The sequence below is a fragment of the Puntigrus tetrazona genome, chromosome 3, assembly GCF_018831695.1.
Source record: "Puntigrus tetrazona isolate hp1 chromosome 3, ASM1883169v1, whole genome shotgun sequence".
Classification (NCBI taxonomy): Eukaryota; Metazoa; Chordata; class Actinopteri; order Cypriniformes; family Cyprinidae; genus Puntigrus; species Puntigrus tetrazona.
Window position 1 is genome coordinate 25699281 of NC_056701.1, and position 25860 is coordinate 25725140.

The 25860-nt window shown below is 38.7% G+C and overlaps 2 protein-coding genes, 1 pseudogene and 2 gene segments (V, D, J or C); 4 read left to right on the top strand and 1 right to left on the bottom strand.

Annotated features, from left to right (window-relative positions):
- Positions 1–1710: 1710 nt before the first annotated feature.
- On the top strand, positions 1711–3912 carry LOC122341889 (annotated as a pseudogene).
- A 1462-nt stretch (positions 3913–5374) lies between these two features.
- LOC122341888 lies at positions 5375–6938 on the top strand. The segment is given in 2 exon segments: positions 5375–5534; positions 5611–6938. Coding segments are annotated over 2 exon segments (375 nt in total).
- A 432-nt stretch (positions 6939–7370) lies between these two features.
- LOC122341380 lies at positions 7371–7867 on the top strand. The segment is given in 2 exon segments: positions 7371–7382; positions 7417–7867. Coding segments are annotated over 2 exon segments (342 nt in total).
- Positions 7868–8244: 377 nt separating this feature from the next.
- On the bottom strand, positions 8245–15338 carry LOC122341831 (germ cell-specific gene 1-like protein). Its single transcript, XM_043235478.1, has 5 exons — positions 14895–15338; positions 11921–11968; positions 10966–11118; positions 9306–9417; positions 8245–9222 (listed from the first exon to the last, which is right to left on the bottom strand). Exons 1-5 carry the CDS (start codon positions 15193–15195, stop codon positions 8943–8945), a joined length of 894 nt encoding a protein of 297 aa, XP_043091413.1. The 5' UTR covers positions 15196–15338; the 3' UTR covers positions 8245–8942.
- Positions 15339–21566: 6228 nt separating this feature from the next.
- On the top strand, positions 21567–23466 carry LOC122341871 (recoverin-like). The gene is given in 4 exon segments (XM_043235543.1): positions 21567–22132; positions 22431–22449; positions 22452–22541; positions 22782–23466. Coding segments are annotated over 4 exon segments (609 nt in total). The 5' UTR covers positions 21567–21751; the 3' UTR covers positions 22901–23466.
- The last annotated feature ends 2394 nt before the right edge of the window (positions 23467–25860 follow it).

Sequence of the window (25860 nt, forward strand, 5' to 3'; positions counted from 1 at the left end):
CTAAAATAGTCCACTGAACACTAGAAACATGAAAGTCAAACTCATTTGCTGATTCCACAGGGAAAAGGTTTCTTTTAAAAACGAAAATTTTAATAATGCTGTTAATTGAAGACGTTTTCAATGAGTTCTCTGAATAGATCTAAAAACAGAACTGAAGCTGGTCTTGTATCAGATGCAGTGATGTGTGGAGATTTTCTTCAGTCCTGACAAACAGGAAACACCTGCTATATTATATCAGCTTTCTGTCCGAGTTTGACTCTATTCACATGAGAAACAGAGTCTGCAGACAGAAAGCAGAAGTGAATGTGATCAATCCCTGTGATACGTTCTCTACGCTCAGCAACACCCCGCAGAATCAGACACATCCACATTACTGACGATCAGACGATAATCTGACTCAGTTTTGTGATTTGACTTGAGTTTAGGAGAGGAGTAGCCGGATCCGTAAGTAGGGGAACTGTTGGGATGCCAGAGATACAAGACAAACTGTGTAACTGCTCCATGAGTCTGTTTGTAGCATCGAGCAGCGCTTTCAGTGACGGGGTCCAGATCACAGGCCAGTGTGGCCGTCTGTCCTTTACTCAGCGTGAGGACTGGAGGAGTCTGGGTCACTACAATCACACCGCAGACACCTGAAAAACACAGAAACTATTCAAATGAGCTGAAACCCGCTTCAGGAGAAGTTCTGGAAAACCCGAGGTTCATACATGCGCAGGCAGAGACGAGAAGACAGAGTTTTCTCAGCATGTTTGTCTGTGTGAGTAGATCTGCTCTGTGTTTATGAAGTACTGTACAGAGAACAGAGGTTATTAAAGAGAGCTTTGTGGGAGGAGCCTCTGACAGCCAATCACTGCCAGACGCATTCTCTAAAGAAACTGAATTAGCCGCTTACAGAACTAAGAAAACTACCGAGGAATATAGGAGAACATTATTGTTACTATGTATGCCCGTTCAATCCATAGTGCATCTTTTTAATTAGTTGTGTATGTGAACTTTTTCTTCTTGTTCTTGTGTGAATGTTACTCAGTCTTTAGAAAAACCTGGACGGGTGACTTTTATACTTTTATATTTTACTATAAACTCTGTAACAATTTTTTCACCCTCTGGCCGTTCAAGATGTCTATGAGTTTGTTTCTTCATTAAAGCAGATTTGGAGAACTGTGTATAATTTCATCTGTTCCTCTTCAGTGGATCATATCAGATGAATAATGAATGAGTGAAAACATCACAATGATCTACGCTCCTCCGGTCCATTCATTCATATTCTGTGAAGAAAAAGGTGCAAGAAACAAATCCATTATTAAGACATTTTTAACTTCAAATTACTTTTGTGATGTTTTGAGTCTGAATCTGGCGGCACCCATTCACTGCAGAGGATCCTCTGATGAACAAGTGATTGTCCCCGTGATGAAATGAGTGTGTGTGTGTGAGTGTGTGTGTGTGTGTGTGTGTGTGTGTGTGTCTCTCTCTGTGTGTGTGTGTGTGTGTGTGAGTGTGAGTGTGAGTGTGTGTGTGTGTGTCTCTCTCTCTCTCTGTGTGTGTGTCTCTGTGTGTGTGTGTGTGTGTGTGTGTGTGTGTGTGTGAGTGTGTCTCTCTCTCTCTGTGTGTGTGTGTGTCTCTGTGTGTGTGAGTGTGTGTGTGAATGTGTGTGTGTGAGGTGGGAGGGTCTTTCTCTCTACCGTCTTAAAGTCTCTCTCTCTCTGGTCTGATCTCAGTATTATTCTTCAGCTCTGCTCGTCTTCACACATCGACACCAAATCACAAGATGATCACAATCCTGTGTGCTTTCTTCACTCTTCTGAGCTGTAAGTGTTCATCAGATCTGATGATTTGAACTGATTTGATGCTCAGTCTGATGTAAAGCTTGTGTTTATTCTGCAGGTGTCAGTGGAGTGACTGTAGTGACTCAGAGTCCATTAATCTCAGTCAATGAAGGACAAACAGCTCAACTGGACTGTAATCTGGGGACAGTAACTGATTATTCTGCTCAATGGTACAAACAGACTCCAGGAGGAGCTCCCGAATATGTGTTAAGATTTTATCATGGCTGGAGCTCACCTTCATATGGATCTGGTTTCTCTGCTCCTAAATTCACATCAACACATTCATCTCAATCAGATTATCGTCTGATCATCAGTAATGTGGATGTGTCTGATTCTGCGGTGTATTACTGTCAGACATGGGACGACTCTGCTAAAGACAATGTATCACAGTGATTGACAGCAGGACAAAAACCTCCTCACTGATCACATTCACTTCTGCTTCTAGACATCAGATGACAAGAGCATTACTTCACATCTCAGGTTTGTTTTGTATTAATAAAATATCACAGATGCCGTTAATATTCCACAATTTCTTTACTAAACCATTGTGTGTTAAATTTCTTTCTTTTGGTGCTTTTTCGTTCTTTCTTTGTCCTGTTTGTATCTGGACACTCACTGCTCACTTTACGCTTAAATTAAAAGTAAAAGAGCAGCTTGGGCATTCTGCTAAACGTCTTCTTTTGAGACAGAAAGGTTTGTAAGGAAGGTGTCCGTCTTCAGGAGATCATGTGTTCATGTTCAGCAGGACTCCTGCAGATAACAACAGACACATGAGACTGTGTTTCAAAGCCCTTTAAAGACTGAAACAGACTGATTGTGTTTGAATCTCAGTCCTTTCTCCATCAATCAAATGTGTGAAGCACACAGTGAGCTGAGCTCGAGTCAGCGTTTGACTTCTGTTTGTGTCTCTTCACAGACTGACCAGGTTTTTGTACGACTGAACAGATCAGATGTGTCACTGTGGTATTCGGACAAGGAACAAAACTCATTGTGACGGGTAAGACATCTTTACACTGTTATTACAGGCTTTTCTCACTGCGTCACACACAGTCTGCTCAGAGTAGAGATATAAACTCAGCATTTTTTAGTTGACCTTTGTACTTATTTACAGTTAAATGCTGGAATTCAGTCACAGTTTGATCCACAACCTCCAGAAACCAACCTTGAAATAAACCGAGAAGACCTTCGCTTTATCTTCAGTTTAGTTATGTCATATTGTTTGTTATATTATTATTAATATTATAATTAGTAGTGATAGTATAGAAGTAGTATTATTTATAGTATTGAACAGATCATTCTTTAGTTGAGCTTTAAGTGGCATCAGTTTTGTGTTTATCTAAAAATCCTTTTTTGATTATTAAACTACATTTTCATGGGTATAAAAACACCTCAAATATACACCGAGATGTTCCTGATGTACCTCTGAACCTGTCGAAAACAAAGATCCAGCACGCATTTTTTGTTAAAGACACTGAGACGTGCATTAAAAGGTCAATCGGTTGTTTCCTGTCTTTGAGCAAATAATGCTGTGAACTGATGAAGAAGATGAGGAGTGTAAAGTGTGAGATGAAGCTTGCTGCCGGTTTGTGTTCAGATGCTGCTGCTGCTGCTCCTGAGCTCAACATCCTCCGTCCGTCCAGAGAAGAGCTGAGCTCCAGTAAAGTCTCTCTGCTGTGTCTGATCAGTCACACGTCTGGGGCTTTCGCTGATGTGCGTTGGCTTGTGAACGGGAACTCGGTCACCGAAGGCGTCTTCACTGGATCTGCTGAACGGCAGCCTGATAAGAAGTTCAAGATGAGCAGTTATTTAAGCATCGAGAGCTCAGTGTGGGACAAAGACACACAGCTGACGTGTGAAGTGACTGCGGCCTCAAAACCTCCAGAAAAAGCATCAAGAAATCTGACTGCAGCGACTGAACCGATCGTCTGCTCTTCATTCAGGTCACAGAGATTCAGTTTTGCTTGCAGGAGAAGAAATGGATAGAATCTATTAAAGAAAGCGTGGGTTGCTTCATTTTCTGAAAGTCATTTTATGTTTGAATGTACATCATTGTGCTTCATAAACTCAAATAAACTGCATGTCAAGCAAACTTTTCCAATCGCTTTGTGTCCTCATGTATGAACTAAAGAATCTTTTTATTTATAAGTTTAGCAACAGTTTATTACGTCTGTTTTGAAGTACTGTTAGAATACCGGATGGTTTCTAATTATATAATTCAATTTATCAACAAACAATAATCAATAAAATATTAATACAATAACAATCATTTCTAAAATAGTCCACTGAACACTAGAAACATGAAAGTCAAACTCATTTGCTGATTCCACAGGAAAAAGGTTTCTTTTAAAACGAAAATTTTAATAATGCTGTTAATTGAAGACGTTTTCAATGAGTTCTCTGAATAGATCTAAAAACAGAACTGAAGCTGGTCTTGTATCAGATGCAGTGATGTGTGGAGATTTTCTTCAGTCCTGACAAACAGGAAACACCTGCTATATTATATCAGCTTTCTGTCCGAGTTTGACTCTATTCACATGAGAAACAGAGTCTGCAGACAGAAAGCAGAAGTGAATGTGATCAATCCCTGTGATACGTTCTCTACGCTCAGCAACACCCCGCAGAATCAGACACATCCACATTACTGACGATCAGACGATAATCTGACTCAGTTTTGTGATTTGAAGTCTGTTTTATTTTTTCACCCAGAAATTAAAACTTGATTTTACTATAAATTCTGTAACAATTTTTTCACCCTCTGGCCGTTCAAGATGTCTATGAGTTTGTTTCTTCATTAAAGCAGATTTGGAGAACTGTGTATAATTTCATCTGTTCCTCTTCAGTGGATCATATCAGATGAATAATGAATGAGTGAAAACATCACAATGATCTACGCTCCTCCGGTCCATTCATTCATATTGTCACGTCATCACTTCCACCGAACTCACCACATGGACACGATCCCAATCACCCGAGTACTAATCAGCAACACCTGCAACCACTCAACAACCACCCTTCATAAACCACACTCACTTCCACAACGGCGATCCTTGAGGTTACCAACCCAGTACTCCGGCAGTCTTCCCGTCAACCTGTCCGCTCTTCCCGTTGGAATTCCCCTGGAGAGTGATATCCAGATAAAGGAAAGAACTTGGACGTTCCTGTGTTCTTTTGTTAAAGTTTGAGGCTGTACGCCACCTTTTGATTGTTCATTAAAGAACCCCTTTTCCATTACAGTGACTCTGTTTACTTCCTTGACCGGAGCGTGACACATATTCTGTGAAGCAGGAAGCTGCAAGAAACAAATCCATTATTAAGACATTTTAACTTCAAATTACTTTTGTGATGTTTTGAGTCTGAATCTGGCGGCACCCATTCACTGCAGAGGATCCACTGATGAACAAGTGATTGTCCCCATGATGAAACAAACTACATCATCTACATTAATATATTGTTTGTATATTGATTAATATATTGTCCTCTGTGCTGAAATGAGTGTGTGTGTAAGTGTTTGTGTGTGTGTGAGTGTGTGTGTGTCTCTCTCTCTGTGTGTGAGTGTGTGTGAGGTGGGAGGGTCTTTCTCTCTACCGTCTTAAAGTCTCTCTCTCTCTGGTCTGATCTCAGCATTATTCTTCAGCTCTGCTCATCTTCACACATCGACACCAAATCACAAGATGATCACAATCCTGTGTGCTTTCTTCACTCTTCTGAGCTGTAAGTGTTCATCAGATCTGATGATTTGAACTGATTTGATGCTCAGTCTGATGTAAAGCTTGTGTTTATTCTGCAGGTGTCAGTGGAGTGACTGTAGTGACTCAGAGTCCATTAATCTCAGTCAATGAAGGACAAACAGCTCAACTGGACTGTAATCTGGGGACAGTAACTGATTATTCTGCTCAATGGTACAAACAGACTCCAGGAGGAGCTCCTCAATATGTGTTAGTGTTTTATCATGGCTGGGGCTCACCTTCATATGGATCTGGTTTCTCTGCTCCTAAATTCACATCAACACATTCATCTCAATCAGATTATCGTCTGATCATCAGTAATGTGGATGTGTCTGATTCTGCGGTGTATTACTGTCAGACATGGGACGACTCTGCTAAAGACAATGTATCACAGTGATTGACAGCAGGACAAAAACCTCCTCACTGATCACATTCACTTCTGCTTCTAGACATCAGATATAAATTTTCTTATATATATTTATCAAAATCTCCACACAATGACCATATAAAGTAGTAGTGATACTGTATATGTGCTATATTACAATTATAGCTATATGGTATGTTATGTATGTTGACTGTGGAGAGTCCTGCTGTAGTCAATCAAAGTCAATCTCTGAACTTGAACACATGATCTACTGATGACAGACACTAAAGGAAACCTTCCTTACAAACCTTTCTGTCTTCATAAGAATACGTTTATCAGAATGTCCAAGCTGCTCTTTTATTTTTAAACAAAGCATAACATGATCAGTGATCTACAAACCGGACAAAAAAGCACCAGAAAAAGCCCAACTTTAATTTCAGAGTTTCCGTCATTGTCAGTCATCAACCATATAAGTGATTGTCAACTAACTAACTTTGCTTTTGTCTTCAAAACAGATTATTTTGCAAATGGAAAGCTCATCTGCAAATAAACAATAATAACGGATGAATGACATCATCTGGTCAAAAAGATGACAAACCAGCAGTTTATCTTGTAACTCCAAGCTTGCTGGAAAAACACGAAACCTGCTTGATTATGATGATATTTCTTACCCTCCTGACACTTAATCGGCGTACGAGCAGCACTGAAGGGAGTCTGAGTTCAGTGTCTTGTGTCTCTGAAACCTCGGGAGGTTTTTGTACGAGTGAAGATGTGAAATGCATCTCTGTGGTATTCGGCCAAGGAACAAAACTCAATGTGATCGGTAAGTTTTACTCTCGATTACTGTCCAGGCACCTTATTTATTTTTATTTGTTCTACGTATTATTATTGGACAATAAATTGCCATATTTTTTCATATTCACATATATTCTCAATTTAATTAAACTGAATCCTTAAAATAACATTACGTGTAGAAATCCTTCTGACGTGTGCCTAGACGTTTTAAAAGGCTAATTATTTACTCAGACTATATATATATATATATATATATATATATATATATATATATATATATATATATATATATATATATATATATATGCAGCTATGTTCTTTTATTTGTTAATATAATTGTCATTTTTTGGTTAGTGACAAAATAATATAATTATAATTCAGTATTCAGTTGCCGTTTATCTTTTACAAGTTTTACATACGAAGTTGTGATACGTTTATTATAATATATTAATTATATTTAGTGCTGTGTGCGTTCTGTGTATATTTAACATGTGCATATATAAAAACAGTATATTTACATGCGTATATTTATATTTTTCTAATTATGTGAATATATACATATAATCATAAGCAATTTTTCTGAAATATGTACATGTATTTATACACGCTTAATAAATACAGCATAAGCATATATGCACACACACAGTCTATTTTGTATTTTGTATGTTGTTGTCGGTGTTAGTGTTGACGAACACACTGTTTTCTGCAGACTCCTCTGTCTCGTCGTCCTGTTCTGACTCTCTTGTCTCCGTCCGCTGAGGCTCTGAAGGAGAGTAAAGTCACTCTGGTGTGTCTGGCCGAGGATGTCTCGGTGCCTCTGGTGCACGTTACCTGGTCGGTCAACGGCCGCTCCGTTACAGACGGTGTCTGGAACAGCCCTACCGAGAAACAACCGGACAAACGCTTCAAAATGAGCAGCTCTCTGAGCGTGGAGTCGTCCGTGTGGACGAACGACGCAGATTTCTCGTGTGAAGTGTCAGTGGGCTCCGAGTCCGCTAAGAAAAGCATCTCGGTTTCCCGCTGCGGAACGACGGCCTGAAGGAAAATCTTTATTTTTTTTTGTTCGTGTTGTGTGAATTGCGTGACTTCGGTACTTTATATAGCACTGTGTACTTACGTTTTTGGTTTTGGCACTTGCAATTAAAAATCAAGGCATGGCATTTGTTCTCGTTTTATTTCGCGCGTCACACACTCGTATTTTTAGCTTTATGTAAATCATGATGGTCCTTTGAGCTCAGAACACACAAACGTAAAAAAATCCCCAGCTGCACAGATGGTACATCATGTGTATATATATATATTAATATACTCACAACCCCAAGTTTCATATTAGAGAAACGTGATGTCCAATCAACGCGGTATGTTTTAATCACATTTCCCTTTGCACTATTGTCTAATATTATACAGTTCGGACCATTAACACAATAAACCTAGTGGGAATAGTGAATCAGTTTTTTTTTTTGTGTGGCTATTTTGTTTTAAACTTCCTTGTGGTAGATGTTAAAATGGCGGACTAAGAGAGAGCAGTCAGGTTAATTATTCCTTTAATAAGAAGCGACGCTTGAGTCACACATATAAAGTAAAACGTAAACAACTTCCTTCCGCCAAAGGGAGAACTAATCCAGAAAACCCACGAGATTGAGGGATTTCACTCATCCTACAACAAGTGCATCTACAAGACGGTTGGCATCGACATAAGTCTGTAATAAATGTGGCACTGGAGCGTGTTTTACAGGAGTCTTTCTGCCAGAGGCACTGAAACGATAATCCAGAAGATGGCGTCCTTGCCTCACTGTGGAAGATAGAGCTCGACAAAATCACGAGAAACGACTCACTTCAGGTAAACGTTTGACCTCGTTCCTGAAGCGTTACTTGCTTGGAGTTACTCCGTTTTAAACAACCGTGTCTGTTTATGAAACACTTTTTCATTTAATAAATTCAGCGACTTCTCTGTCTGTGACAATATGAGTGACCGCTGAGTTGGCTACTGCTTTTTTAATCAAACAAAGTAGCCTATAATAAGATTTCACCAGTTTTTCTTTTCTAAAATGGCTTCTTTTCTTTAAACTCAGAGCTTTCCTTTAAATATCAGCTATCAGCATATGAACGAGGTTCACAACAACACAGTAAGTCTTGCTGGTTCAGTCCATATCTTGCTCAAAAAGCCATATGTTATACAATATAAATGCACAAAAAATGGCCGCGTTCAGGAGGACCTGCGCCCTTCGTGTATTTTCAGCAGTATTCTCTGTCCCAGTTGTCCAGTATGGTGGGGTTGAAGCAGGATGGTTCGCTGTCGTTCACATACAGGGCAGCGCGTTGGTCTGCTTGCTCCTGCAATGAAGTGATGTACCACAAGTCTTCTGGCACGTCCAGCTCCAGGATCTTCTGCTCGATGCGCAGTTTCTTCTCAATGGTCCTCCTCTTGAACTTAAACTCGATGATGGTTTTGGTGTAATGGTTCAGAGCCGTGACCGCGGAGCCCATGCAGGTGCCAAACGAGCCCCACGCCAGACTGACAGAAAGAGTAGAGGAGCACGATAATAAGTTACCATATCAACCATTCTCACCATGCATTAAAAGTCCTGTGAGACTCACAGATAGGACCAGCTGTAGTCCCATGTCTTGGGTCTCCAGTCTTCTGGACCCATCTGGACAGCCAGCTGGAAAGCTGTGGTGAACATCATATGAGCAACCATCCCGAAAAGGCCTAGGGCACAGAAAAAACGAGCGGTCGTTATTGCCTTTATCCTCAAGGTGTCGGTATAGTCGCTAATGAGTATACAAAAAATAAACTCTGTCCAGTGTCAAAAGCAACTGAGAAGCAGGCACTAACCCTTAGTGCTTTTTAATGCTTTTTATTTGATTATAGGTTTAAACCCACTACACATTAAATGAAACAACAATTTATACTTGGCTAAAAACTCAAAAATGATTATTAGAGCCCCACAGAGATGCCACGCACATATGCCTCACATGCAGGTGCTGCTGTGCATCGAGTGTGTTGGTGAGCATTTCTACAATCATCGGGATTAGTGCAAATATAGGGGGAGGGAGGATGGTCTCCGCTGGCCATGTCACGTACCAAAACCACTAACCCCCACACCAATCCGATTACAGCACAAACCACCAAATCCCCACGCTGTTGGGACAGAGCGCTCATTCGGACAGACAGCTTCCTGTCCAGAACAACCCCACGCCCTCGCAAAACATCCTTCTCTTGATCATTTTTCCTTTTTTTATTGTGTTTTTGGTAAAAAAAGTATTTGCTTTAGCCAAGTATTTTTTTTCCCCAAAGAGAATATTTATGCTTAAATTAGCAAACCATTTAGTTTGTTGTTTTGAGCATATACAAAAAAAATAGAGTGATTTATACAGTGATCACACTTTATATTAGGGTCTCACCACATACATTTTTGCCTTCATTAGCTACTTAATATTAATATTTAGTAAGGTGGTTGTTAAGTTTAGGTATTGGGTAGGGTTAGAGACGTAGAATATGTGCTTTATAGGTGCTAGTAAACAGACAATATAATAATAAGCGATAACAAGCAACGAATTAACTGTGAGAATTGGTCCATTTGTCAACGTTGGCCTGTTTTCGTTTAAGGAGCCCTGAAATGTTTTTATTTAAATGCACAATAAATAAATCAAAACTAGTGCAGAACAAGGCGGCTTTTGCACCTTGCCTTCAGGTCTATGTGACACCGCTCCGCTGATCTCCGTGGCATCTCTGACCCATCACTGCTCTCTGTAAAGTGTTGGGAACATGTGGAGGTGGATTTGTGCTGTATAATCTCATCTCTGTTTCACAGCTGGGGCTGACTGGCGGGAGTTGAACGAGCAGGATTTTTTTTTCTGGCAAATGAGCATTCAAGAGGGACTAAAGTTCCTCTGTCTGTATGTGAATGCGGATAAATGGATAAATATTTGTTGCAGCAATTTATTACTGTTTTGCATCAATTTAAGTTCAATTTTACTTAAAGTTAGGTGCTGTAATTATAGGAAATTATTTTCAGAGTAATGCTAAATAATTTCATAGATATAGGGCCTAATGTACTGGGTTTTTCAAGGAATTTTCTGTTTTATTTCAGTGCATTAAAGTCACAGTTCCTATAAACATGAATATTTTGTCTTCATTTACTCACCACCAGGGATGTTTTAAAATAATAAACCCTATATTATATACACTGGTGGCCCCCACACAGTTCAGAGCTCAACGCCATCGAACTAAGTCCTTTAATAGTTCATCATTTACCTGAGAGAGCGGTGCACAGTGCAGCGAAGGCATTGAGCTTGAGTCTGTTTATCAAGTTAAAACACGGACACATCTCTATCACCATCAGAGCTCCTCCGATGAACAGCAGACCAATGTACAGACACTCAGCCACAATACACAGCCAGAGCACTCCTGAGAGAGAGAGAGAGAGAGAGAGAGAGAGAGAGAGAGAGAGAGAGAGAGAGAGACAGAGAGAGAGAGAGAGAGAGAGAGAGAGAGAGAGAGAGAGAGAGAGAGAGAGAGAGAGAGAGAGAGAGAGAGAGAGAGAGAGAGAGAGAGAGAGAGAGAGAGAGAGAGAGAGAGAGAGAGAGAGAGAGAGAGAGAGAGAGAGAGAGAGAGAGAGAGAGAGAGAGAGAGAGAGAGAGAGAGAGAGAGAGAGAGAGAGAGAGAGAGAGAGAGAGAGAGAGAGAGAGAGAGAGAGAGAGAGAGACAGAGAGAGAGACAGAGAGAGAGAGAGAGAGAGAGAGAGAGAGAGAGAGAGAGAGAGAGAGAGAGAGAGAGAGAGAGAGAGAGAGAGAGAGAGAGAGAGAGAGAGAGAGAGAGAGAGAGAGAGAGAGAGAGAGAGAGAGAGAGAGAGAGAGAGAGAGAGAGAGAGAGAGAGAGAGAGAGAGAGAGAGAGAGAGAGAGAGAGAGAGAGAGACAGAGAGAGACAGAGAGAGAGAGAGAGAGAGAGAGAGAGAGAGAGAGAGAGAGAGAGAGAGAGAGAGACAGAGAGAGAGAGAGAGAGAGAGAGAGAGAGAGAGAGAGAGACAGAGAGAGAGACAGAGAGGGGGAGAGAGAGAGAGAGAGAGAGAGAGAGAGAGAGAGAGAGACAGAGAGGGGAGAGAGAGAGAGAGAGAGAGTAATCAGTAATATCAGATCATTCGTTAAGGTTACTATGTTACAATTGATTCTTGTTCATATGAATAACATGTAACACTTGTTACTTACCCACCTCTTTCATGATCTGGTGCGATCTCTAAAAAGCTCCTACAATTAAACCCTAAAAACAGAGAAAGCTTTGATAAACACTTGCTACTGCATGAACAAAAGGGATTCACATTCAATAACGATGAACAACAATGCACTGTAAAAAATGAAAAGATGGCTTAACTTAAAATTTCAAGGCAAACTCGCTGCACAGCTTTTTTGAGCTCACTCAACCCAAGCCACTGATTCAAGTTACATGTATGTTTTTTGATCAGCTAACTCACTTTATTATCCTGAGCATTAACGTAACAAACTTTTTTTGTTCCTTGGAAGATGTCTTTTTTTTTTGTTTTTTACGATGACAAACTTCAATGGATTGGTTAATCAAGCAGTCAACATTGTCTTTGTTTGCAGGACAACTCACAAGACTAAGATATCCAGAGAAAAGACATAGTCTAGGCCTCAAAACCAGACACGCTAACCGCAAGAACGGTGACAACCAACACCTTTTAAAAAGATCAGCTCTCTACATCAAAATACACCAATTAACTAACGACAATGATAAAAACACCAAAAAAGTCTAAATGAAATTAGTAAACAGCAAAATGATAATCCCATAACAGTAACTGCATGATTTATTCATGCTGCAATGCGTGTTAGGATCTCACAAAGCCTTAACGGACAACTAAGTTTGACTAGTTAGGACAACATTCAGGGTGATTTTGTTGGTCTGACCAGGGTTTTAATGCAGTTGAATGAAAATAGCATTTAGTATTTGTGTGTTTTAGTAAATGCTAATGTTCGATGTTAATTCATGTTTGTTCATCATATGTAAACAAACACTGCTGTGACGGTGGTCTGAACCCCACAGAGAGAAAGAGAGTTGGAGTTTAAGAAAAGGATGCTGATGAAGGAGCACATCACAATGAAAATTAGGCAGTGGGGTGTTTACTTTCATATTCAGATCAATCAGAGAGGTTTCTAAAGGTTTGTTTTAAAGCCCTACAAATTCTTCCTGCTTCCTTTCAGCCCGTTTAATTACAAAGTGCATGAATCCATTGGCTCTATTCATGGTATTTGTGTGCTGACCTTTCTTCTCCATTGGCTAACGGTAGCACATTCAGGGGAATTGGTGTCAGCGGACCATGTTTTTAGGAGCAGCATTAGCCTTAAGCTCGACACAGACATGGTTCTCACCTGCTCATGTTCAGTCATTTCGTACCTGTCTCTCTGAATGATTTCAGAACAGGACAGGATGTCAATGTAAGTCTGATTTGAAGATTCTTCTGTTTCAGAGGGGCTTTCTCAGAGTCTTCAGAGTTAAATCCCTCGCTAGTTGGCTAGAATGTGGTCTACCAATTCTTCCAAACCATCAAAGTCTGGATCAGTGGGCACTGCTCATTGTACCCAAAATAGATGAAGATAGCGAAGTTGGCATTGGTCTTTCACCTGGGCTGACGGTGACCATTTTTGATACAAGGGCTCTCAGATGGGAGCTATTTGACTCTTGGTGTGGGAATCGTCATGCTGGTTCAGTGCTAGAGTTCTTTAAGGAGTGTTTTGCCTCCAATTTAATGGACAAGATGTTTGATACTCTTCTGGCATGTCCGTGTTCTGTTCTGGGAACTGTTTTTAGAAGGGCTCCCTACTCACTAGGTCTTGTGGTTGAAAGTGTTGAAGTGAGCCCTGAACGGTTTCTGACTCTCATGTTGGTTGTTTGTGGTTTTAACACTCCTAATGTTTTCTCTCATCTAAGAGCTGCATAATTTAAGTTTATCATCTGTAAGAGGTTCCTATAGTGTGAACATGTGAAAGGAAACATGACTTTAGTTCACTGAATAAGTTCCCTGATACGGCATAGTTTATTATTGCTTTTTTTTTTCTTGAGGGGAAATTCATATGGGCTTCAGACGGGTGTTACACCTGGACTAGTCCTCATAGTGTCATCTACAGTCTAAAACAACATCTTGTTCCTTTTCCAGAGAACCTGAAGGTTACATACATGTGTTAAGATTGAAGTACATGCAGAGATTACCATAAACCAAGAATAATAACAGTACCATGAAAACATTATTTATTGTTACGTCATTTAAACATTTATTGTGATGTATTACCAAAAACACAGATGTATTAGCATTAATCAACCAAAAAGGAGTGTTATTCGTTGTTATTTTATATTAACTAATGCAGCTCTAAAGTACGGGGACCGGGACCTTGATTGACAGGCGATCTGTCCAATCACAATGACAAACAGATCAGACGGACTTGAACTTGAAAAATGGTGTACTGACATCTTTCCGCAGTTAATACAAGTTACCTTCCGATGTTCATTCGTGTTTATTTCATGCTATATTAAAAATTAAGGTGTGGTCGGTTAAAGTGCCCTTCACAACACTGCCCTGCAACAAGTCCTGCACATGACATGTAAGAAAACATAGTAGGCTACTTTGTGTGCGTGATTCACTACTATGTTTTATTTACTAATTCGTTCTTGTTTTTTTTCCTTGCATGTCATGTGGGGGCTCCGTGACAAAGAATCGTTCACCCCAAAAATACATTCTTACAAAAATACGATATGCTGTGTGGGAAACCAAACAGTTCTCAGACTTCCATACGTTTTTTTTGTAACTATAGAAGGAAACAGTGATAAACGACGGTTTGCTTACCAACATTCTTCAAAATATCTTCTTTTGTGTTCAACAGAAAAAATACACATACAGATTTAGAACCAACCGAGGGTGAGTAAACGCTGATAAAATTTTAATTTTGGGTTAACAATCTACATAAGCTCATTAACTGATGAAAACAAACACACATTTATTTCCTCAGCTGAAAAATGAACTACTCCAAATGTTCTAGTACTGAGTATTTGGGGAAGAAACAGTCTAAACATGCTTTCACTTTTAGTAGTGGAAAATTCTCTTACTATATTCTCCTAAACTACTACCCTCTTGTGCAGGCAGTCCAATCATGACAAAGATCCAGTGATGCTGTCTTACCTATCAAGTCCACGGTTTGCTCGCAGGAGAACCAGATTCCTGCGTGGAACTTCCTCATGAGGAACTTCTCCTCTCCGGTCTCGTAAATGTACTGCACCAGGCGCGTGTCGTTGATGTTGGTGCTGTTAAAGCGGATGCAGTACGTCTGCTTGACTTTGACCGGCCCCATGCAGAAAGGCTTCACCACCTTCCTGGTTCCCTCACACCAGTAGCTAGTTGTGACGGCCGAGACGGCCAGGGCGAACGCCACGTAGTTGAGCGTGAGAGCCAGGGATGCTCTCTGAGCACGCTGTATACCCATAGTGCTCCGGGAGGCACGAGGAGACAAGCAATCCTGGCTTCGAGGTCCTTGCTTCAGACATCCAAACTTTCTGCAACTGGTATCTTCAGGGTTATTTGGGTTTTCCTTTCTTCTCCTTGACAGACCAACTGGACGAGCGCAGAGCTTTCACAAATGACAGCTGCTCTACTTCATGTCTAGCTCTAATGCTATCAGGCTCTTATGTTTCGCTCTAACCTAGCCTACGGTCCCCTCCCGTCCCACGATTCCCTCCCCTGCCCTCTTCCCTGTTATCATTTCAAAGGGCAAATTACATGTGAGACCTTGGTTTTGTGCGTCCATCTAAACCCGTAGCTTATTTTCGTGAGCATAGCAATAAAACAGATTATCAATCAGATTACTCTTCAATCTGACGCAGGGCTGTTTGCCAGCGTCTCCCCCCAGTTTTCAAGACTTCCTTTCAATGAAGAGCAACTGATTTTTGAACAACGATGTACAGTCAAGAAAGATAAGGACGAGATCTGTAACGTCTTTGACGCTGTGAAGAAGCTCTAACGTCTGTTTGCGCATTGCAAGAACTGTTGCATCGCACACACACAGTTTATATATATATGTGTGTGTGTGTGTGTGTTTGTGCAAAAAGCAAATCCTATGTGACAGCTGGATGATTGATTCAGGATATTTCATACATATAGGGAAACAGCTGTGGGAAATATGTATAGGGGCTGACAGATGCCATCATAAATGGACTCTATGCTATACATTTGAATTCAACATTTACTATTCGAAAGTTTACAAACTATCCAGAGGAGAATAAAGAGATTAGCATCACATTCATATTAAACGCTTAGATATTTGCTGTTGTTTATGTTGTGCTTTATAAGTAGTAATAAACAGCCAATATGCTAGTAATATGAATGCTAACAAGCAAATTGGTGCTTAAAGTGTTACCGAAACAAATTTGATTGAAAGATTTTGTTTTACTCTTCTCCCAGAGCCAGACTAAAATTCATCAGATAACAAAGTTAATTATAACATACTAAACATTAATTGCAACATCAATATAATCTATTCAGCTCTATGAATTAGTTAAAAATGTATGTGCCTGTCTATCAAGGAGACAACAATGTCATTCAAAGTAAAGATACATTTGGTTTTCATATCACGATAAGATTTCGTTTTATAATAATTGTATTATTATAGGAATATGTTAGCATAACAATTCACATTTAATCTGGCTTTCAGCCTTGCTCATACTAATTAATTAATTTTTTTGCTCACAAAATATAGCCTATATCTGATGAAAAAAAGTTACCATGATTGAGATAGTATAAGTACTGAAGAGTATTTTTGCTAAGAGTATTTAAGAAGAGGTAACACTTTAACTGTTAACTACAACTTTAACTTATTAATGTGCTGCTTATTAATATTTAGTGAGGTAGTCGTTAGGTTTAGGTATTGATTAGGATTAGGGATGTAGAGTAAGGTTATGTAGAATAAGGCATTAATGTGTGCTTAATTACTACTAATAAATGGCTAATATTTTAGTAATATGCATGCTGATAAGCAACCAATAGGTGTAAAGATAAAAAATAAAGTGTTGGAAACTTGGCAAACTTGGAATTATATTTCCCAAATTTCCAAGTTGCATGGCTGCATTGTTCTTTGAAAGTCGTGCTTTTTGTAATTTGGGAGTTTGACAGCACTTTAATGTTCATTCACTCCTGAACAAAAGCAGCATGAACCGAAGTACGTTCCAAAGAAGAAAATGTAGGTAACTGACAACAGGATCTTCTTTAAACAATACAATACAATACAGTTTAGGATTTTTCCCCTAAGCCATTTCCTATGAACAGGTGACAAAGATGCCTCCTACTAGAGGATAAAGGTTGGAAATATAGGGGGAAAAAAGGAAATTACTTTTTTTTACTCAGAGGTGCGGTTGAACAGGAAATGCCAGGACTGGATTAAGGCTCATAATATCAAAGAACAGTGGTGGATGTTTATGTAATATGGAATCCAGAGGTTTATCTGTTTCTGGATATTTCATGCTTTGTCAGAGATATTCATTTTACAGAATGTAATATTTTATTACTTCTACCTACCTACCAGATTTGCTTAAACAAAAAAAAAAAAAAAGAAAAAAAAAGAAAAAAATCTGTCCACCTACAAAAAATATTTCCGGAAATCCGTGAAATCCATAATAGTAGTAAATAATAATAAATACGAATAAAAAAAAAAATACAGATATGTAATAAAAAAATACGCAGGCAACAGATTCACAAACATGTTTTCATCACAAAAGGAATGAAATGAGGATTATCTGACATTTGATGAGAACTATGACCTTATAGGACATACTTAACCTTTATATACAAACAACTCACTTCTTTCATTGCCGTGACGTGGTATGGTGAAGCCATAACATGCTAAAACTTTGCATACACACTGCATTAGATGCCTGAGGTGCACTGCATTCAATTTTTGCAAAGATTTTAACTTTGACTTTGAAACGACATGCTCGTTAAAGGAGAAAATGTGCAAAACAACCAAGCATAACTATTAATTAAAGATGCTTAAAGTAAAACACTGAGCAAAGTTAATTAGTCACGATTTGATCCCGTTTAACTTTTAAATGTCCAAACCTGTTTTGCGATGAGCTCGCACTGTACGTTGCTTTCATACGTTCGTTTCAGAAATAATCCTTCAATATCTGCGCATGAGGTTGAAGTTAAAGTGCATGGGCAGAGATTGCAATCAGGACCACGCTGCCCACTTGATTGCGCTTTTGCTGCAGCTTCCTGGAAGAGGGCAGCTGAAGCATAAAACTGCTTTATGTAATCCTTACCTGCATATCCTCCAATGCATGCTAGGCTTAATTGCTTTTGTGCTGTTTATTCTGTGCTGTAAAAGACGACGTAAGTGTTGGCAACATGATGAAGAAACGTTCCGGGTTTTTATCCACGTGAAACAGTAAATTAAAGAGCCGCTGTCTGTAAAACATGCGCAATGTTTCCGCAGTAATTTTGAAAATTACAATGTCAACATTGGATAATCCAGTTAAATGGCTGAATACAACTGATTACATAAATCAGATTTGACCTCTCTCGAGCCAAGCCGCAGAGCTCATATGGAAAAAAGAAAAACACTTATATCTTATTAATCAAAAACTGTTTTGCAAGCTACTTGACTGGTGATAAATAATATTTAGACGAGCCTGCGTGGCCTAGATTTGACTAGTCCAGGTCCAGGCGGTGCAACAGTCACAGGGATGAGCTTGGCGTCAGACATAAGCCCAGTTTCCTCACCCACTGACGCCATGGCAGTTTAACCAGGTAAGATGTGTTAAGGAGGTGGGTATTAGATCTGCCTGACATGATATGATGAAATAATCCTCTGCATGCGAACGAGCAGACTCACCATTACTGGCATCAGGACAAACACGATGAGAGAAGGTCGTTGCCTGCTTTATCTACTGTCGAAACCAATATTTAATGTTATGTTTTTAAAAAAAAGTTTCTAAACCGTTAAACTGTTCAAATAAATAAAAAAGAAAAAAAAGAAAGAATAACATCCTTAAAATAAACGATATGCGTTTTTATTTATTTTATTTTAAAGTATTAAAATAGAAATGTCTACTTTTATTAAAATCATTTTGAAAATGATCGTTTAAACATGTTTGATCTCGGTGTAATGTTGCAGAGCAACTGTAAAGGTCATTATTACACACCGCATTTAAAATGTTTCTTAAAACGTTTTGCAAGTAAAAAATAAAAAAATATATACCTTTTTGACCCCTCACACACTGTCTGCGGTCAAGCAAGCAGACTGCAAAGGTATTGGTTTTTTGGCGTTGGGGGAAATGGAAAAGATCTTTAACACGCAGTTAGATTCTGACCCAGTCTCACTGATGCTGGGATAAAATGCAATATTTAAAAATGTTTTACTTAATAGGACAAATCTCCATCACTTAAAAGTTGGCAAACACGACCTTAAGCCATTCCATAGAGAAATTATATATATGATATAGGCTATATATTGCCTTATATAAAGATATTGCCATATGGTCATATAATATATATGTTCACTGAGTAAATAACTAAATTAGTTTACAACACGCATAAATCCCCACATTAATAACATACATGAGGACTTTTTACAGTATTATCATTGTCAACATACAGTATACACAAAAAAATCTGTATGTGTAATCTCATTATTTGTAATTATTTAAATACATGTGTGTCTTTTGTATCATAATATCAGCATGTATTGATAGGGTTTGGGATGGGTATATGTGTAGGCCTGCAAATACTGTCCAAAAGTGTATATGTTAACCAACTTCTTATAGGTTTGTTTGCACTTCATATGACAATATACTATATTTCATACATACATTACATTAGATTGTAGGATTCAGGGTCGCTGCTATTTTACACTTTCACCATTGCTTTTTATTGTTGGAGAATTACTCACTCAACCCATGTTACTGTTTTGAGAAATTAAAGAGTAAAAAATGTTCAGAAAAAAAAAGATATATATATTTTTTTATCTAAGCTAATGCTAACGCTAGGAATCAAAACAAAGCAGAGACTATCACTGAGATCAGTTTCCCTTTTCTGGCAGGCAGATCCGCCGTCAGTCAAAAGCTGGTTAACAGAGCAGTACTGACCTCCAATGACTTGAGGCAACACAAATAGGCGATGTGTGCTAATGAGGTCAGAGCTGTCAGAAGCTCAGTCTGTTCAGCTAACAGCCCCAGCGCACAAATCACAATAACACACATCAAATTAAAAAAAGCAACACTAATTGACATGACACTTCAGGACAGGGTTTGCAAAATCCAATATGCTTGTCTATCATAAATATAGAAAGGTCATGCCCCTGATACTACAAAAGGAAAGTCTCCTCACTGAACCCACGCAGGGCAGGCAGCACAGAGCAGCCATTCACACTCTTGTGTTAAAAGCCTGGCAAAACTGAATAGAATGCTTTATAAACTCAGGTTGAACCATATAGGCTAATAAAGAACCATTATTTGTAATTTGTGGATTTACTATTATGACCTGGAAGCAACTCAAGTAAGGGTAAGGGTCAAGTAAGGGTAACTGACAGGTCATGACCAACAAGAGAGGTAATTTTATGCGTGGTTTACAAACTAAACCTAAGATTAAGGTCAAAGCTGTCCAACGCTGTTTAAATAGATAGGAAAAAATGCAACAACCATAGTTTAAAAAAAAAGGCTCCATGATTTGATTTCAAGGCTTTATCCCCTTGTTAAGCCATGACTTGTTAAGAAGTTCAATTTCTTGCTTCAAGTCTCCACTAGTTTCACTAGAATACCATCTCAGGTAAACAATCACTGATGACCACAATCTACTTATAGCACATATTTAAAGGGTTACTCCACCCCAAAATTAAGATTTTCTTTAGAACACAATTTTAAATATTTTGAATGATGACTGTCCCATTGTTTAAGTCATTATTTTATTTTCTTTGTGCTCAAAAAGTATTCTCATGGCTTCATAACATTACAGTTAAACCACTGATGGCGGATGGACTATTTTTGATGGTGTATTTCATACTTTTCTGGATCTTGGCAGTGTTCATTATTTGCCAGTCAATGGGATAGACACAAGCCTCCCAAATATCTTGTTTTCCGAGGATGAACAAAGCTATTAGAGACAAGTGATTAATATCAACATTTTCAGGTAGAGTAAATCTTTAAGCTAAGCTTTAATAATACTCATAACTCACATGTTGTGCTCATGATTTCCTGGACACCAATATTTCAACAATTTCTAAAAGATATTGCCATCACAGCACACAGTGAGTGTACATTAGAACCGTTTGTTGTTTGCATTTTGCTTCTGATTTGCATTTGGACCCAGAAATGATGGCGTGTGATGTCCCCAAAATAGAGCTTCCTGATGAAACTCACACCATACTAAGACATGAACCACCACATTACTGATTTCTGTAGATAAAATAACAAATTGTTGGGAGTTGTTGTCCCATTCATAAATGCACCTCCGGGATTTTACACATCCTGTTAATTACCTAGTCCATTTAAAGTAACAGCAGATGGTCGTGTAAGCTGGTGGGTCTTACTGGAAAATGAACCCCCAATGCAAAGCTCAAGTCCCACACTTTGAGTGACACTAATCGCGTTGCTCATCTCACTTGATGACACAGGTCGTTCAGTAGCAAAGGGCAGAGTTTTGTTTGCTGTCCTCGTATTGTAAGACCCTGTTGTGAAGGAGCAAATCAACATAATGCAGCACTCATCAGAAGTAGTGTGACGTAACTAACTAATCTTTCAGAAAGCCTGTCTGGATTTAAATAGAGATATACATAATCCCATTCAGCACTTAGAGGAGTTGTCAGGGGGAGCCAAGCCCAAAGAGGGGCCAGCGACAGCACTTAACACACGCCGTCCCGCTGTCTTGGTTGGAAAAATAAACAACAATAGCAAAGATATTGTGAGGCAAGAGGTGAAGCACGAGTGGAAGGTGGGTGAAAGCAGAAGGAGACTCATCAAATCTGCCCCTTTGACCCGCTTGTACAGTTTGGGAATATGGGGAACACCAAGAGCGGTGCTTTGTCCAAAGCGATTCTGGATGACCTGAAGCTGAACACCAAATACACAGAGGAAGAGCTCTGCGCATGGTACGCCACCTTCCTCAAAGAGTGTCCCACCGGACGCATCACCAAGGAACAGTTTGAGGGCATCTACGCCAGTTTCTTTCCAGATGCCGACCCTACTGCTTATGCTCGGCATGTCTTCCGCAGCTTTGACACTAATGCCGATGGCACCCTGGACTTTAAGGAGTACATAGTGGCACTACACCTTACCTCATCAGGCAAGACCCTGCGCAAACTCGAATGGGCGTTCGCTCTGTACGACGTAGACGGCAACGGCACCATCAGTAAAAACGAGGTGCAGGAGATTGTGCGGGTGAGTATAATAACTGGCATCCTGCATTTGCTTCCAGTGTGGAAAGTGTAACGACTAAAAGACTAAAGTTTGTTAAATGGATTTGTTTGCATTCATTACACATGGCATTTAGAAGTAAGTATGCAGTCGGACAGTTATGACCAGATGGTTCAAGAAGCTCAGGATAGATTACACCACCTGATAATACAACGCCCAATCATTCGAGCATGGCCGATGCCAGTAGTTTGCAATACGTCATTCTTTAATTGTTAGGTTATGAACGACAGAATTGTAATATTTTGCATTCTCCCGGTAACAGTCAATATTCAACATGATTCCTCTGAAGACCAAAAAAACCTCCCAGAAGATGAGGACACGCCAGAAAAGCGAGCAGACAAAATCTGGAACTTTTTTGGAAAGAAGGAAGATGGTAAAAACAATGTGCTAATACTATAGACCAGTGGCTCACAACTCTGGTCCTGGAGGCACCCAGAACTGCACGTTGTGCATGTCTCCTTAATCAAACACTCTTGATTCAGGTCATTAGATCATTAGCAGAGACATGCAGTGTTGGAGTGCCTCAAGGACCAGTGTTGGGAACCACCACTGTAGACTACACAAATCATGCTATGCTCTAATAATCCATGCATCTTTACAATGGTCTTTGCAGATAAGATTGGAGAGGGTGAATTCATTCAGGGTGTCATGGAAAACAAAGACATCTTGAGGTTGATACAGTTCGACGAGCCAAAGAAGATTCAGGAGAAACTCAAAGAGAAGAAACATTAACGGCCACATTCCCATGAGACTGATTTCTATTAATTTGATACTAAACCTACACGACCCTGACTGCTTCTCCAGGCCACGCAATGGAGATGTTCAGCCACTCTATCCATGCACACATCAGAGCCAGGAACCAGACAAATGTATAATTTCTTGCAACACATACAAGTCTTATGTTGTGGACCATCACCACTTTTACCTGAAGGGCCTCATTGCTATTTTGATTGCTTTTAGAATCTAATCGATAAGAGGTCCAATCGAATTAGGCTCGTGTTAACAGTCCAACTCTCTGCTCAATCCTCTTAGGATCTGAAGGTCGGGTAAGACAAATCCACAGGGTCCAGTGGCTCTCCTCTTTTAGATCCCTTCAGGGTTAAGGTGGTTTAAGCTCTCAATATGCATTCATCAGACTCTGAAACCATCTGTTTAGCAGGTGACTGGAGAATTTTTAAAGAACACATTTCTTGTACTGTGTTTCTTAGGATGTGTAGAAATGGTGAAGAGAATTTTAGAGTATTTTTATGTGAAAATTTAGGAATGCATATTAAACGTGTAGGTCTGCGTCATTACTAAACAATCCACCAATGCCAATTATTCATAAAAAAACAAAACTCGGTTTCAGCCCATTTCAGATCAAAGATTGTACTGTTGTACTGTTAAAATAATCATGTACAAGCCAGTCAGGATTGACTGGTTTCTGTCCATGTATTTGTATTATAATTTAGCAACCTGGTGTACCAATGTCAATATGTTGTTCATACTCTTTTTGCAATCATTTCAATATACTGTATATAATTATATAAAGAAGAAATACAATGTTTTTCATTGTAAATTTCAAGTAATCTGGTTATTTTGATTAGGTAAAAAAATAAAAATACAGCTAACTAACAAAATAAAGAACAAAAAACACAATTCCATAATAAAACACATGATTTAAAAAAAAAAAAAAAGTTAATAAACTAATTAATTAAAATAATTGGGAGTATCATATAACCACCACTTTTTATTCAGAAAGTTACTGATCTACATTTGTACACAATAGTATTAGACGAAACAAAGCTGGCTCAAAATGTGTATTTACCTGGATCTTTAATTATCTGATTGAGTTTAGAGTGAGATAAGAGTCTTGAGTCTCTAAGCAAGTTTAGACTTACTAAACTTGAATACTAGAAAGGGCTCTCACCCCAAGTGTATCTTTATCATGTTGACGCTGCTTACGGCCAAAGCTCTAAGGACAAGCTTGAAACACAGGGCTTACCTCTTTCTTTTCTTAAAGCCGTCTTTGGCTCAGACTAATGCATGCCCTGGTTTCAGCAGTGGAACAGTGAGCTGCAAAACAGTGGCCAGAGCTCTGCCGCACAGCTGCTTTTGACTCAGTGGAAAACAAAGGGCTAAAATGTCACTTGAGAGTATCGTTATTAGTAGTAGGGTAAGTTAAAATAACTTGAAAGAAGTCTTTTATGGAAATATGGGTTTTTGGTTTAGTATGCCACTGTTTTGAAGCAGGGTTCAAAGTTTGGCTGGCTATCTGCAAAAGTTATGTTACACTCTGCATGCAGAAAGCATCTTTCTCTATTAACAGGGCTGTATTCTGAAGAAATACAACATTTTAGCAACATATTAAAACTCCAATATTATGGTAGACACTTTTGAGTGACCAATTTTTGGAGGCTCAAGTGATTGGCTTAGGAATAGAATAACCTTAAAAGAAGTTATATTAATAAAAAAAAAAAACAAAAAACAAACATGTGAAAGACTATCATAGATAGTATCACACAGAGTGATATTTGATGTCTGAGAGTTTTCTTTTTCAGGAAAGTGCATGCTTTTGTTTTCATTTTGTTATTTATGTAAATAAAACAATATATTTAATTAAATTAAAAAATAAAATACTGAACTGAAGGCACATCAAGCCAATACTGAATACAATGAAATAAAATAAAGCAGCATGTGGCAAATGAGTAATAAAAAGAATAAGAAGAATACAGATTTAACAATATTGAATGACGATACCTTTAGCTTTTCCCCTCCTTATAACTTTGATGCTGGTCATCGCTGCTAACAATCAATTATTTTTGAGATCTCTGAGCATCTATATGGCATCCGTTTAATACATGCTTGTGTTGCTCAAAAACAAAACCTCAATGGTGATAAACAATTAGAGTTCTTTTTATTATTATTATTATAGACAATGTAGTCATTTCCTGGGCAAATTCAACATAAACATCATATCTTGATAAACATGTTGATAAATGAATATTATCAATGAAGACTTTTAAGTTGAGAGCAATTAAATCAACATTTACAATATTATATATATATATATATATATATATATATATATATATATAAAAGGTCTAGTTTGGAACACAGACATTCAACTGAACGGTTCTTCAGAATACACGTAATGCACACCATTGACATCAAGTTTCAATACAATTTCTGCAACATGTAGTTCTAGAATAGCTTGGGCAATGCAGTACACAGTAAAACCCGTTACATGCTAAACAGCAAATGTAAACCAGTCATACCCCATGTTAGGTGAAAAGAGAGCGATTGTTAGTAACTTCCAAATAATAAAGTAAATAATAACCTGAATGCATAACCTTTCATGGTACAGCATTTTTCCTTATGAATTTTAGTTTTCTTTCACATTATCAGACATGCTAATGCATTTTACGATGTTTTCAGCTGAGCGCTTGTGATCCAAATCATGTATTTCTGTATTTATTTATTTATTTATTTTTACACTAATTCCATGTTTGATTTTACTGGGAAATGTATTTAACTCTAACCACTAATGATTTCCTTCCCGTATTGATCGATAGTAAAAATAAATACAAATCTAGTAGGAATTTGAATGAAAGCACAGATGTTTTCATTACCCAAAGTGTGCTTTGATTTCCTGCGCTATATAAATATATCAAATTTCCCCATATAAAGTTTGAAAATTGCGAGGTTTCATC

Bases quoted from the DNA above. Each gene is read 5' to 3' on its own strand.
- LOC122341831 (XM_043235478.1), bottom strand. From the start codon at position 15,195: ATGGGTATACAGCGTGCTCAGAGAGCATCCCTGGCTCTCACGCTCAAC. The intron at 9,418-10,965 runs GTAAATGATGAA...TCTGTGCCCTAG, and splicing joins ACTGTGCACCGCTCTCTCAG to GCCTTTTCGGGATGGTTGCT. The intron at 9,223-9,305 runs GTGAGTCTCACA...TCTTTCTGTCAG, and splicing joins GACTACAGCTGGTCCTATCT to TCTGGCGTGGGGCTCGTTTG.